General features: G+C 49.0%; 1 protein-coding gene across 3 annotated transcripts in view; it reads right to left on the reverse strand.

Annotated features, from left to right (window-relative positions):
* Nucleotides 1-14,421, reverse strand: part of EEPD1 (endonuclease/exonuclease/phosphatase family domain containing 1) — an 81,687-nt gene that overhangs the window by 20,361 nt on the left and 46,905 nt on the right. For all 3 annotated transcript variants that reach the window (XM_037041144.1, XM_037041145.1, XM_037041143.1), the window contains exon 3: nucleotides 9,463-9,514. In XM_037041144.1, the coding sequence (XP_036897039.1) occupies nucleotides 9,463-9,514 (52 nt within the window). The remainder of the gene's footprint in view (nucleotides 1-9,462; nucleotides 9,515-14,421) is intronic.

Genomic DNA, 14,421 nt, shown 5'->3' on the forward strand with positions numbered 1-14,421 from the left:
GCTCATACATGGGGAGCTGCCGTTTTCTCTGGCTGTCTTTTCCCACCTAGTTAATCCTGCATGTGAAAGTGAGTCTGTATTTCAGAGGATGAGGGTTTGGGGGGGACAGGCGAGGGTTAGGGAAGGATCGGGGAGGCGGCCCAGGTTAGAGTGCCCCGGGGAAACCAAGTCTGGGATCTGGAGAGGGGCCTTGCATTACCTTCCTGAGGGATGTCAGTACACCTCCCTGCATTTCTATGCAGATGGATCAAAGTCTCTGAAAGCAGGTTGGACGCTTTCCCAGAGATTCCGAATCTCATTAAGGCCCCAATTCACCACTTCAGCGCTGCCCAAACAATATTGTATCACCTACTCATTCTAACTGGGTAGATTGCTCCATCGAACTAATTTTGTCAAAACGAGCCTTTATGACCAGCTCAATCAGTATCATTTCACCTGCTAAGAACATCAGCATAAATGTTTTTAGCAACAGAGCCAGAAGGTTTTACCTGACTGCCCTTCCGTTTCATTTAAAATGACAAATTAGCCCAAACTTTGCTGAATACAAAGTCGTGCTCTCAAGAAATGAATGAACCATTCATGAAAAGTCTCAGAATTCCCTCAAAAAGGTGAATTGAAAGTTCTCTCATACCAACTTATTGTTAGCATTTCCCAATAAGAGGGCGGACCAAACAAGACAGGAAATTGCATAGCACTCCTGTCACCATGGCGATGTGTGTGTGTATATGTGTGTGTGTGTGAGGTGGTGACTGCGTGCAGCAATTGTGAAGGGTGTGCAATGGGCTGAGCAGCTTTTCTTTCTGTTGAAAAGCCGAACAGTCAAGAGACTAATGGGGGCAAAAAGTGCTTCGTATATGCTCCGAACGAGCCCAGCCTTTCCAGTCCTGGGAAAACCCCAGAGCAGGTCCTCTCCCAAGCCAATGAATGGTCCAGGTCAGCAGTTTTCCAACATTCTTGACCCTGACTCACAGAAATAAATCATTTTTATAAGGCAATCTGATATATTTGTCTGCCTGCCAGCTACACGAGTATGCATGTATCAATCTATCCATCTATGCACCCCCTCATCCATCCAGCCATTTGTATAATTCTATAATAACACAAATGCCAGTTGTAATTTACTAAATCAATTTCAACACCTAGAATTTGAGAATCAAAATCAGGTGTTTCTCACCAAGTCCTTGGTCTCACTAGAGCATTGTGAAGCCCGTCCTCTTCGTTCTCTCTTGGCCGGACCATGGGAAATGTTTTGTCAGACTTGATGCAGATAAAGCCTTCGAAGTTTCCTCAAACAAACACACCTGTGTCACTAATGTCATAAGGCCAAGCCAGCTTTGGGACACAGGGTGAATCACTCTCGAGAAACCCAACAAATGGAACACCCCTTCAGCGCACACGGTCCCGAGGACGATGGCCAGCTTTCTGAAGTCACCTGTTCTAATAAGATGAACGAAGGAGGCCAGAGGCAGTGAAGTGACGTGGTCCAAGTCCAGGATTCTTTGAAGAGCACCCCAAGATACCATGTGGATGTAGGGGCCCCCACTACCTTTCTGTTTTTATGAAAAGCTTTCATTTGAAGTGAACAGCAAGTGGGGTCCCCAAACAGGACTTTTAAGTTCCCTTTAAGTGCCCACCAAGAATCGTAACCCAGAAAAAGCATCTTTCAAAAATGAAGGTGTATGTGTTCCCAGACAGACAAAACTGCAAGAATCTGCGGCTAGTAGACCTTCCTTATAAGAAATAGTAAAGAAAGTGGTTTGGCTGAAAGCATGTGACCCCAGACAGCTCAAATCCTCATGAAAAAGGTGAAGAGAGCAGTGAGGTAATTATGTCTTTATAGAGGACAGTGTAAATGCCTGTTTTCTCCTTTGCTCCTGTTGGATGAACAATGCATACACAGCGGTACTGCTGGGCCTATACCGTACAGAAGTCCAATATAGCTGGCAACGGCCCAAAGGAGCTGGGAAAGATAAAGATGTGCTGGAACAAGAAAATGATGCTAAATGGGACTGTGGATCCCCAGAAACAATGAAAGGAACCCAGGAATGGTAAATGAGAAGGTTAATGAAGATAACTCTATAAATATTGGGTTGGCCAAAAAGTCCGTGTGGTTTTTTTTCTGTAAAATAAAAGACATTTTTTTTCATTTTCATCAATAACTTTATTGATCTGGATATTTTGAGTATGTTAGCTATCTCCTGCTATTGACTTCTAGTGGGTAGAGGCCAGGGGTGCTGCTAAACACCTTCCAATGCATACCCCACAGCAAAGAATTACTTGGCCAAAATGTCAATAGAACCAAGAAACTTAGCAAACCACTATTGACGCATTTGATCAGTCACAACACCTTCTCCATACACTGCACAAACCTTCTTTTGCATTTCAGGTGCATTTTTTACCTTACTTGAAATTATAAAGCATAATACGCCAAAAATGTTGCCTGTGTTCTTTCATCTTCCAATTGAAATGGCCGCACAAAAATTCACCCATTTTGATAAGATTTTTCAGTGTACACTATATGACAGCTGTCACAGTAGGATCTAAGAAAATCATTTCAAATGAAGTTAAAGACAAGTAAGCACTGAAAAACTAAACGAACTTTTCAGCCAGCCCGACGTATACTTGCTCTCCTTTCTTCTCTCATCTTCTTTAAGACATGAGAATATGTAAAGTGGTGGTTATTTCAATGCTCAGCTGGGCCAGTAGCATATTTAGACGTAAGGTGTATAACAACAGCACAAAGGGGAGAAGGAGGAACACAGGACCATGCAGGAGTCATGTGTCCACATCTCACAAAAATCAGTGAGTGTACATGTGCTACATTAAGATGTGCGTGGTAAACCCTAAAACAACCACTAAGAAAATAAATCACTCAAAAAAAGCACAGTAAAAAAAACCCCATTGTTTAATTAGCTCATCTTTGGTAGTTAATAAAGCTAAAGAGAATTTAAAAGTCCTGTTCAGGGACCCCATTTGCTGTTCACTTCGAATGAAAGCTTTTCATAAAAACAGAAAGGTAGTGGGAGACCCTAAATCTACATGGTATCTTGTGATGCTTTCAAAAGAATCAGGAGGAAATGTATCTTCTTTTTTTTTAATGAGCTGGGAAGCCTGACCTGTAATTCATGACGATGCTCCATTTTTTGGCAGCTGAGGTACTGGGAGAGCCCAGGGCCCAGAGCCTTCTCCGGCAGGGGCCGAGGCCCAGGGGGCACTGAGCCAGGGGGAGTTGGTGGCTGTAGTGACCTCCAAGTGCCTGAGCCAGACTCCACATGAGGTCTGGGGAAGCCCGAGCTCCAAGCTCCACAAGGGCCCCCATTTCTGCTCACTGGCCCCTTCAAGGAAGGTAGCAGATTACCTGCTGAGGGAGATTCAGCCAGGAACGTGATTACAATGACTCTAATCACTGAGTAGACACCAATCTGGTTCAACCCTCTGAAAAAAAAAAACAAACCCTAACAGATACACTAATACTGACCACCAAAGGACTAAGCACGGGAGGGAAACTAAACCAGGGAGCTGCAGAATCTCATTCTGGTATTTAAAAATGAACACACTGTTTTTTAAAAGTGTTTTTAAGTACTTAGTTAAGATTCTCGAAGCCATCCATTTGGACACAGCCTCCCTGAAGGGTGTGTCTGCAGCATGCTCTCTATCCGCCCACAGGGTCCTCCTGGCTTTCTTGCAGGCCCCTAGATCCCTTCGGCCTCCATTGCAAGTTCCTCCACTCCTGGGCACTCCTGGGACCTCCCATAGCCCTAGCCCCCTCACCCACCCACATTCTGTCTCCTGTGATGGACCATATGGCACCCACAGAGATGAACACCGCATGTCACGTCTGTTTCCCTCTGCACCATGCTCTGGGGAGACCTGAGTGTCAGTTCTCCATTGCCAGGGCAGAGACTGAGCCGCTGGGTGGCTCCTGGCCCTAGGATATGGGAAGACATATGCACCCACAGAGGCTGCTGAAGGTGTGTCCAGATTAAAGGACATCGTGGGAGGACAGGCAGGAGCCACAGAGAACGAGGGCCCGGAGGGAGACCCAGGCCCCTGGAGTGGGCCCCGGATCTGCCAGTACCCCTGCCATGGCCCTGGGTGGGCGAGGGGGCACTTCATCTCCTCCAGCCTCTACTTTCTGTCCGCAAAATGACAGGGTGTGTTCGCCGCTTTGGAAAGTCTCCCTCAGCTCTGACATGCTGGGATCCTGGATGTGCCATTCAAACGCATTTGTGTCACTTTATCCCCTTGGTGTGTCGTGCGGTTGAGGCACAGAGTCGGCACTCTACCGTCACACACACTCGGTCAACTGGGAGTCCCAGTCAGTGACTGCCCCCCTGAAAGCAGGCGATCGCAGAGCTGGCGCTCACACACGTGAGTGTGCTCGGAAACACCATCGTCCGTCGCAGGCACAAGCATCCTCACGTTATTCACACTCATAAATGCGGCAATTATTCACCCCTATTTCCTTCTGAAGCCCCTCCCCCGCAAAGCTACTGACTTCTAATTCCACCTTTGCGCACCACGAGGGTGTGGCTGGAAGAGTCCCTGACTGGCTATTGTGTGCAAATGCCAAGTTCAGTTTTTCTGGTCCCCGGCTCGCCGGTGAAATGCATTTGATCTCACACACGACCACCTGCTCCATCACCTGCCCCATCTGCAGAAGAACTAGACCAAGAACTGGACTCCGCCGCTGGAATTCTGGGACAAACACCTGGCAGCAGCAGCATGCAGGAAGGACAGGCAGGCATTGTGTCCTAGACAATTTGGCAGAAGAGGGGCAGGCTCCTATTTTAAGGTTGCTAATGGCAACAAATCAGTCTCAAATTGGGCTTCTCCAGAGGGATGGCGGAGGCAGTTGCTGACGATAATGATGATATTAGATACCAGTGATGGTGGTGAGGATACACAGCATCAGTGACAACAAGGACCATGACAAATGACTGCCGCTGCAGCTAGTCAGCAGCAGTAGGAATAGCACTAGTGACCCTACTCTGGGGCTCCCTACCTACCTAATCCCTTTTATCTCCTACATTATCTCACTAGGTTCTCATTCAACATCCCCAGGAAGTAGGTGTCATTGTCATATCCCCCCGCCCAATGCTGAAAAGAACCCGAGTCTTATGGGGAACCTGCCTAGAAGTCTCACAACTAGGAAACTGAAGGGTGGACTCAGCCCCAGCCTGGGCGCCCTCAGAGCTCAGAGCCTAGAGGACTGGGTGTGGATGCAGTCAGCTTTGCTCCTTGGCTCGGTGGTGGGCTGCGAGGGGGGAGGCGGGGGTGGGGTGGGAGCAGCACAGGCAATGGCTGTGAGCCCGGCAGGTCTAGGGTGGGGTCAGCCAGCACACTGCCCTCTGACCTTCAGGGAAAGGGTGACCTCCAGCTGGCGTCCACAGCCAAACCATTGTCTGCAGCTTTGCAGGAAGCCATTTGAAAGGGTCATTGAAAAATGATCGTGCTAAATCAAGCTGTACCAATATTTTTATTTCCTTTCATGCAATGCCATGTTTTAAAGGCGTTAGGTGGGCCTGTTTATAGAGCCTGGGAAATAATCTGTGCAACTTAAGTTCAAAAAACAAAAGCCGCCTGCTCTTAAAGCGAAGAGAGGTCACGCTTCCTTCTCAGAGCACGTCCTTGCTCTCGGTGCCTAATGGATGTTGGACGAAACCGCCCATCAGATCCAAGAGGCTTCCTCAGAGGGCTGTCACGTGTCCTGACATTTGTGCACGTGAGCACATCTTCTCGTGGCTCTGACCGATTTCTTAAACAAGAGATGGGTAGAGAGACTTACGGTTATTAGCTGTAGGGTTCAAAGCTTATTTTTTAAGTAAATGACAAATCACTGTCACTCGTCTGGGCAATGGCTTTATGTAGTGCTAGTGGAGAAGAGAAATTCAGAGACTTGACATCTCAAGTGTCCCCACCCTGCTGCACCTGAGTTAAGACAAAGAACATTTGAAGAGGTAAACATTGGAGCCCTACTGATCTATAATATGGAGCCCGGGGGTGGGGTGGCCATTCAGCTCTCCCCAGAAGTGTGGGTTGATGGTGACTAAAGTAGATAAAACCCACAGGCCTGAAACCCAGTAAGGACCCCGGGGGAAGGAGGAGAGAAAAATGCTAGGAAACATAGTGTGGAAAGGAGAATTTCCCCCTCTTCACAATGCAATCAAGGACCCACTGTGGCAATGACCCCCGAGAGTGCCAGGGTGGGAAGGAGCTGCAGAGAGTTTTGCATTAGTTCCAGGGATGAAGAAGGGGGCCCGGCCTCTGAGAAAGGTCTTCACAGCCCAACAGCCCGACAGTGGCGAGGCTGCGGGTGGGGGCCACGCTCTCCTACGCCAGAGCCTCCCCACACTGGCTCTGGGCTGCAGATACCAGGAAAGTCCATCCCAAAGACAGGCAGGCTCTGCACCTCCACCCGGGAGCCAGTCAGACAAAACCGGCCTGTCCCCTGGAACTCAAGGACTCAGGTCACTACAGCCACGCCCACCGTCACGGAGAAAACCCACCAGGAGTCCTCACTGTCTAGGAGACCCCCAAACACTGTTGCTTCATCTTAGCCTTTTCTATGATGTTTTCCACCCTTCGAGTCCTTGGTCAGACTGAACCTGCTGGTGCCCCTGTGAGGGAGGGAGCCCTTCGGCACAGCTCCCACCTTTCCAGAGAAAGGCACCGCCAGTCTCCACAGTGGGGACCATCTGCCCGGAAGTGACCGTTTCCGCCAGGTGGGGTCTCAGGGGTTCAGTAATTGGCAAACCCAAGGCGTGTTGCTGTTCAGAGCCCAGCTGCGCAGGCAGCCAAAGGGATTTGGGGCTGTGCGGGGCGCGTGTCTCACTGAGGCTTTTCTTACCACCTCTACCTCTTAAATAAGATGACTTTCTATCGAAAGGAAGAAGCGGGCAAGCTGAAGGTAAAGGCTGCGTTATTACCAGTAGAATGATGGTGTTTACTTCCATTTCAATGCAAATAAATAAATAAATAGCCTAATTGGCCACAAAAGCAAAAGGCTGCCACCTCCCAATAGCAGTGTTGGTGACAATCGATGACATTCCTCAGGAGAGCTGCTTGGACTTCAGTGCCCTCAATCCCTGCATCTAGTTAGGATGCAGGCTGAGTCAGGGGGGCTGGGTGGGGCCCTGGAATCTGCATTTCTAAGGAGCTCCCAGTGTTGCTGTCTGCAGACCACGCTCTGAGTGGCAAAGCTCTACGAGGTACCGAGTGCTTTTCTCGGGGGCTCTCCCCGAGGGAGATCTGTTAGTCATGGGGCTCCTATAAACAGGTGCAAGAAGTAGCCCTGTGCCAGGCAATAGACCACAGGTCACCCCCAATGCAATTGGCCACCACACTTGTGTTGACAGGCTGCTTCTGGACTTTTGTGGAAGTGTTTGCTCCTTGCCTGACACAGAGAAAGCTCCGCAGAGGTCTACAGTGGGAGTGACTGAATGAACGAACACACAAACGAAAGACGGAAAAGGAAACAGGGCCCTTGGCTCTCAGCTGCCCCTGGGCCTATGTAGACAATCTTGTAAAGCTTCCCACTGGTCACACATGGAAAAGGTGCAAAACCACCCCAGACCCGGGGAGGAAAGGGGAGGAGGGAGAGGAGGAAAAAAACCACGTCCCGCAGCCAGACACAGGGCTAACTCTTTCACGCTGTCTACTTAGCCTCTTCAAAACCTCAGTGGTTGGGGGTTACGGAGAGACCCACTCTGCAGTCTGGGAACCTGAAGCTCAGAGAGGACCAGAGACCCAAAATGACACAGCTAAGAAGAAGCAGCCGGGCATCAGTTTCCGCTGTCTGAGCCCCAACCGTTCGCCTCCCTCTCTGTGGAATCCCACCACTGTCAGCACCCGCAAATCGGCTGAACTGGCAGCCCCTCCAAATCAGACACTGACAGCCCCCAAGCCCCACCCATAGTTTCGGCACCTGTGTTTTTATTACAGTAACACACCCTAGCCCACAGGCTCCACGTGTTACCAACTTGGTCTGATGCTGTTGTTTCATTTTGTCTTAAATTGAGAAGTAAAACAAGGGACAGTAGCAAATACTGAGAAGAGAATTGATTTAGGAGAGCTAACTTTTAAAAAGTTTCAATACCATGAGAAGAATCTTCATGCACTCCTGGGCCTAGAACAATTTAATGGCTGAACGCCCATGAAGAATTAATGTCCACAATTAAGAATTGATGGTGCCCTGGCTAGTGTAGCTCAGTGGATTGAGCACTGGCCTGCGAACCAGATGATCGCGGTTCGATTCCCAGTCAGGGCACATGCCTGGGTTGCAGGCTGGTTCCCTGCAGGCCAACTCCCAGCAGGGGACGCACGAAAGGCAACCATACATTGATGTTTCTCTCCCTCTCTCCTTCCCTTCCCCTCGAAAGATAAATAAATAAAATATTTAAAAAAAAAAGAATTGATGGGACTTGAGTGCCTTTGCCTTTGGAAAGCTCTTCCTCTACACGAACTCATCTGGGGTCAGGCTGCCTCCCTGAGGTCGGGTGGTAGCGCTGTCCTGGTTTTACCTGGGATGGAAACGAGGCCGCTGGGATGTAAAATTCAGAGCCTGAGCCCGGACCCCCGACTCCTCATGTCACGGCTTGGTGCTTAAAAACCTAACTGCTTCAGTGACCACTAGTCCAAACATTTTAAATATATAAATAAAATAATACCATGTCAGTGCTTCTCTCCCTAACCACCTTCTTTTATGTTAACATAGATGCCAATTAACACCCATGCTGCTTATTAATAGCCATGTACTTGGGAAGAATCCTTATACCCTGAGCAGCTGGGTATAAGTTGGGGGGTCCATGGGAGCCTGGCCTCATTGGCACCTGCCCAGCCTGCTTTAGGGAACCCACCCCACCTCACCAGAACTTGAACCCCCAACCGGCCAAAACTCCCAGCTGCATCTTGACTTGAACAGAGAAAGCCGAGGTACCTGGAGAGCTCTCTCGGGGCATAGTGGAAACCTTAGTCTGAGGTGGGGAGGGGGTTGCCCAATTCTCAGCAGCAGCCTAAAAAAAGTCTCGCACTCATGAACTTGTCTATGGGTTAGAAAAAGCATTAACTTTTAAAATGGAACCACAGGGCTCAGTCCCTTCTCTGCCATGTTACGTCACCTCACTGGGCCTCAATGCTGTCCTCCATCAGCCCAGGTAGTAACACACAGCACAGATGCAATGAGGAGCCTGCCATAGGATCTGGTGTGCAGATGGGGCCCGGGCGTGGGGTCTGCTCCAGAGCATGGCCATGGCCGGGTGAGCCTCTGCCATCCCAGGGCCCCAAAGGGCTCAGCAAGGCAGGCTTTGAAAGAGTTAACAGCAGATGAGTAACGTGGGGGGGGGTGTGATTAAAATTTTGCACAGTGCACTGTTGAGAATACGAGAGGAGCCGAATGTTTTTTGGTGTGTGCCACTCTGCTCAAAGATTGTGAGTGTGGGGTAGGAAGAACAAAACATTTACCTTTTCCAGGGCCTCTCTGTCAAGGAGCTCTTGCACAGCGAGAAGCTTGATGCTGTAAGAAAAGATTAAAACCACACTTGAAAACAAACCATTTCACGTCACCGAGCATCACCCAGGTCACCAGAGCAAAACTATGAAATATCAGCCTGCATCTCTGTATCACCTTCCATCGTAAGGTGGCCTTGGGTTTAAATGGCGATGACCATTTCAGAACTATTAAAAACGTTTCTAAATCATGGACGTACAAATACCCCAAAGGGTCAAAAACACGGACTCGAACGGGTACATGCGCACACCCATGTTCCTGGCAGTGATGTTCGTAACAGCCAAAAGGTGGAAACAACTAAAGCGTCCATCAGTGGATGTGCGCATAAAGAAAGTCTGGCACGCACATACGATGAGATGTGATCCGGCCTCAAAAAGGAGGAAATTCTGGCACGGGCTGCAACATGGATGAGCCTTGAGGACATTATGAGACGAAATAAGCCAGACAGAGAAGGACAAATACTGTGTGAGTCCGCCTGTGCAAGGTCCTGAGAGCAGTCAGATTCACAGAGACAGGAAGTAGAATGGAGGTTCCAGGCACTGGGGTGGAGGGGGGATGGGAGTTAGTGTTTAATGGGGATGGGGTGGTGATGGCTGCACAGTGTGAACACACTTAATGCCACCGAACTGGACACTTACAAGTGGTTAAAGTTATAGCAAACTGTATGTTATGGGCATGTCACTACAAAAAAAAAAACAACCTTAAAGTAATTGATAGCTTCTTCACGTAACAAATGTGAATAAATTCAGAGGACTCTGAACATGGAAACACCCATGTTCCGTGTTAACCCTGCCCTGTGGCCCCTTTGGTGATATAACAGCAAAGAGCTGAAATCTCAGCTTACAAAGAGGCCTGCTCAGCTGCTCCTTGGCTTCCTGCCCATGGATTGCGTCCTACTGTGTGCAGGCTGCCGAGGGTGCACAATGATGCTGGTGCACTCCCTGCCCACTAGGTGCTCATAGCCCTTTGGAGGCCACAGTAGGAGGTGCAGTGTACCAAGTGGGCGGGCTGAGACTCAGAGAGAAGCTGGGCCAGCAGAGGTCACAGAAGGCTTCCTGGAGGAGGGACCCAGTAGGCTTTGTCAGGGGTAGGAGGCTGGGGACAAAGGTGATCCATGGAGGGCCAGCACAGGCAAAGGCACCAAGAGGGCCAACACAGCCCATCAGGTTCTAGTCTGGGGGCCAGGGTTTGGATTGCAGCCCGCAGCCTAGATGAGAGCATTTGGAAGTGGGTGGAAGAGTCACAGGAGAGGTGTTTTTCTTTTGTGACAAGTGGCATCTGACATATTCATGGTCACAAGGAGCAGGCAGCTGATGCTGGGCTCACCAGCACACAGGAGGAGGCAGGAGAGGTCAGTGAGACCGTTTGGGGAGTGGGTCAGCACTGATAGTGCCAGCATGCTCCCTCTTTGTGCAACTAGTCTGCCTGTGGTCACTGGTCCCAGTGTCCCAGACCCCCGCCACCTGCGCCGGCTCTCTGGAACAGAAAGGGGCCCCACCTGGACCCCACACCTCCCTCACAAGGAATCATGCCCATGATAAATTCACCTTCGTCCACCAAATTCTTCATAATCTCTCTACTCTACTCAGCAAGCACTATCGACCCAATGCAGTGACTTACTTAAAAGCCACTCCAGGAGGCGCAATAACAGTTTTAAAGGATTACAAGAAACCGCCACCACCACCAATGATTCAGCGGACATCGAGGCCAGTGGGCCGCACTCGGGCATTCCCTCTGCTCCGTCACACTGATTTCCCTCCATCTCTTGGACAAGTTTGCTTTGTTGTGTCTCTGACTTGGAAGGGTCTTCCCCAAGACCTCGGAAGACCCACTCTGACTCATTGCATCATTTGGTCCAGATGCAAAGGCCACCTTCTCCCTGCAATGGCCCTGTCCCGCTTGTCTTCTTTCCTCAGTGCAGAGACTGGGACCATACGGTATTTATTTGCTGGGGTGTTCTTGTGGGTTTCCTCCAACCAGCATGGAAGCTCCTTGAGGCTGGGGGCTCAAGGGTCTCCCTGCCACCCCATGTACACAGTCTATAACTGACGCCCAGGAAGAACTCGAGGAAGCGTTACTGACCAGCTGGCCAGGCCATGCTGCCTACCGGCCAGTCCCCTATCATATCCCCCTCATCCTGGCTGGGAGAGGCGCGATCACTGGCCAAGCCTTGGTCCCTCCATCTGAAAAAGAACATCTCGAAGGAGCCGAGCAAGTGTCCTCCCTCGATGAACAGTGCTCCATGCCGCTGCATGGGTGCCCACGGCTCAGCGTGCCTGTGGACCGTTGCAGCTACAGCCCACGCCTCAGCTCGCCCTGATTCCCAGCCTGCAAGTCTAGATTCCCAGGTACCGACCTGGATGGCAATTTCTATGCTAAGGAGATTCCACTTGCAGCTCAATTTTCAAAAGCTTAAATTGCTTCTGAAATAACCACGGAAAATATTTACACTGGCAGACGTTTTGAATGGTTGTCGTCCCTGCCCCTCTTCCTGATCCTGAAGGTCAATGCAGGATCAGATATCGGATATTAATAGGTTAGAGAGAAGGTTTGAACTCTGTGAAGACATTCCACCCTCTTTCTCTCCCTGTGTGCAAGGACACTACATTCAAACCACTCCAGAATGTGAGCGACTTCGAAACAACAGTCTCAGGCTCTGAATGAAACGATACAAAAACAACTTCGGTTAACTCTTATTTAGATCAAAGCCTGAAGGACGCTACTCCCAGCTCTCACCACTTTGCTTGTCTCCTGAACGAGGGTGGCAAATGCTCGGTATGCATATCGCAGCTCTCCACCCCTCTCCACCTGCTTCGTGGCAGTTTCGTCTCTTAACTAAGATACAGCTTCAGAAGCTTTGTCAACACTCCAGGGAGTGGCCACCAACCTGCTGAAGTTTGTCACGTGAGATGAAACTGATTTAACGCCTGCTCTAGAAACGATACCAAACAGTACTCATGGGGAAGAGGTACAGGGGAGGAAAATGAGGCATTTTGACACTACTAAGCCCAGTAACACGGGACAAGATTGTTTCAGGGACAGGGGAGAAAAGATGGAGAAGATGGGGAGAAGAAGACACGACACGCAAAGCTACACAGTTTGACTTTCGAGATGAAAACAGCGTGTATTAATGCGAAGCTGCCGTGACCACTGTCCCAACACTGGATTTCTTCAGGAAGCTGTGTTTTTTTTCACTCCTTACAGCTGTGGTCCGAAGGCGGATTTGAGATGTTTCCTGTTACATAACTATCATAATGTTATTTCTTTCCTTATTGGAAACTCTCCAAGTCGAGAGTATTTGTTTCCTATTTCTGGTATCCGATTCTTCTAGCACACCGGACATTCCCTGGGAGGGAATCTTACACATGAAGGAGCAATGAACCTATTTACCAAATCCTCCATCCGACGACCCCTCTCACTTCTCATCTGGAAGAGAGTCTCATCTCTCATTTTCTTTTTTTTCTTTTCTTTTTTAAAATTTTTATTTAACTCTTGTTCAAGTACAGTTTTCTGTCTTGTATTCCCAGCCCTGCCCCCGCCCAGTACTCCCCACCTCCCTCCCATCTCCGCCCCCCACCTTAGTTATTGTCCATGTGTCCTTTATACTTGTTCATGTGAGTCCTTCCCCTTTTCCCCTGTGATTCTCTCCCCTCTCCCCTCTGGACCCTGTCAGCACCTTCTGTATTACAGTGTCTTTGGTCACATTTTGCTTGCTTGTTTGTTTTGTTGTTTAGATTCCTGTTAAACGTGAGGTCATATGGTATTTCATCTCTCATTTTCTTTCTCTCTCTCTCTTTCTTTCTTTTTTTGAATTCTCACCCAAGGATATATTGACTGATTTTAGAAAGAGAGGCACCTCCCACAAAAGCAGTAATTTCTTCAGAAAAATGGCAACTGAAGGGAAAGTTCCAAAGTCAAGACAGGCAACGCCCAGAAAGACCTAGAATGCACGTCATCAACGTTTGCTAGACAAGCTACAAGGAGGTAAGGAGCTCGGGGGCGGACATCCGATGCAGCCGGTGGCACCTGTGACAGTGAGGTCTGTAACAGAACCAGAAGTGGTGATGGGGCCGGGGCCAGGCTGACACACCCCGACGGCAGGGAAGAAAGACGGTGCACTTGAAGAAACAGAAGACAAGGGCAGTCGGTGCCAAGGTTACCCAGAGCCTTTCTTCAGCCGTTGACACTTCTCTAAAGATTTGAATGCATGAAACAACTTTTTTGGTACCCACCTATTTCAGAGAAGCTGCAGAACAGACCTTTACTCCTCTTCCATTTTGACCTCCACTAACAATAGTCCAGGGTTTGCCTCTGGAAGGCATTCACACTGTCGTCTTTCCATTCTACCTCTTGTCCCAAGAACCACTTGTGACATTTGTCTTCGTTTGGTCCCCCGACTTTTAACACTACTTTAAATCGTGCTCCAGTATTACTGATCCCAGGGCCTACGCTGGCTATTCTTCAGCTCTATTTCATTTCCCTCTTGAGGTTCTGTGACATAGCTTTAAAGTACATTTTAAAGAAAGGAACAGGTTTGTATATTTTCCCAAGCCCTTGCATAGCTGAGAAATTTTGAGGGGATTGATTTCACATGCAAAAGGTCACTTGGTTGAGTATAAAATTGTTGGATGATAATATAACCCCAAAAGTCTGTAGACAATTTGTAAGTTTACTTGATAACCAGAACTTTCAATGTTTCAGATTCCCAGACCCCACATCTGGTTAGGAGTGATACGGGGTCTGGGATCTGAATCCAGAAAAAAAAATTCCCTGGTGTCCTCATCTTCTGACAGGTTCTGCAAACACAAACGTGTTTAGAACAGAGAACACGTGTAAAGTCGGCTTGATTTGCGTTAGTCTTTCCTGTCTGGATGCTTGTGGAATGTTCTTTCCCCTTTATCTCTGTTATTCTG

This window comes from Sturnira hondurensis, unplaced genomic scaffold (assembly GCF_014824575.4).
Source record: "Sturnira hondurensis isolate 20B ecotype Veracruz unplaced genomic scaffold, ASM1482457v3 Scaffold0002840, whole genome shotgun sequence".
Taxonomy (NCBI): domain Eukaryota; kingdom Metazoa; phylum Chordata; class Mammalia; order Chiroptera; family Phyllostomidae; genus Sturnira; species Sturnira hondurensis.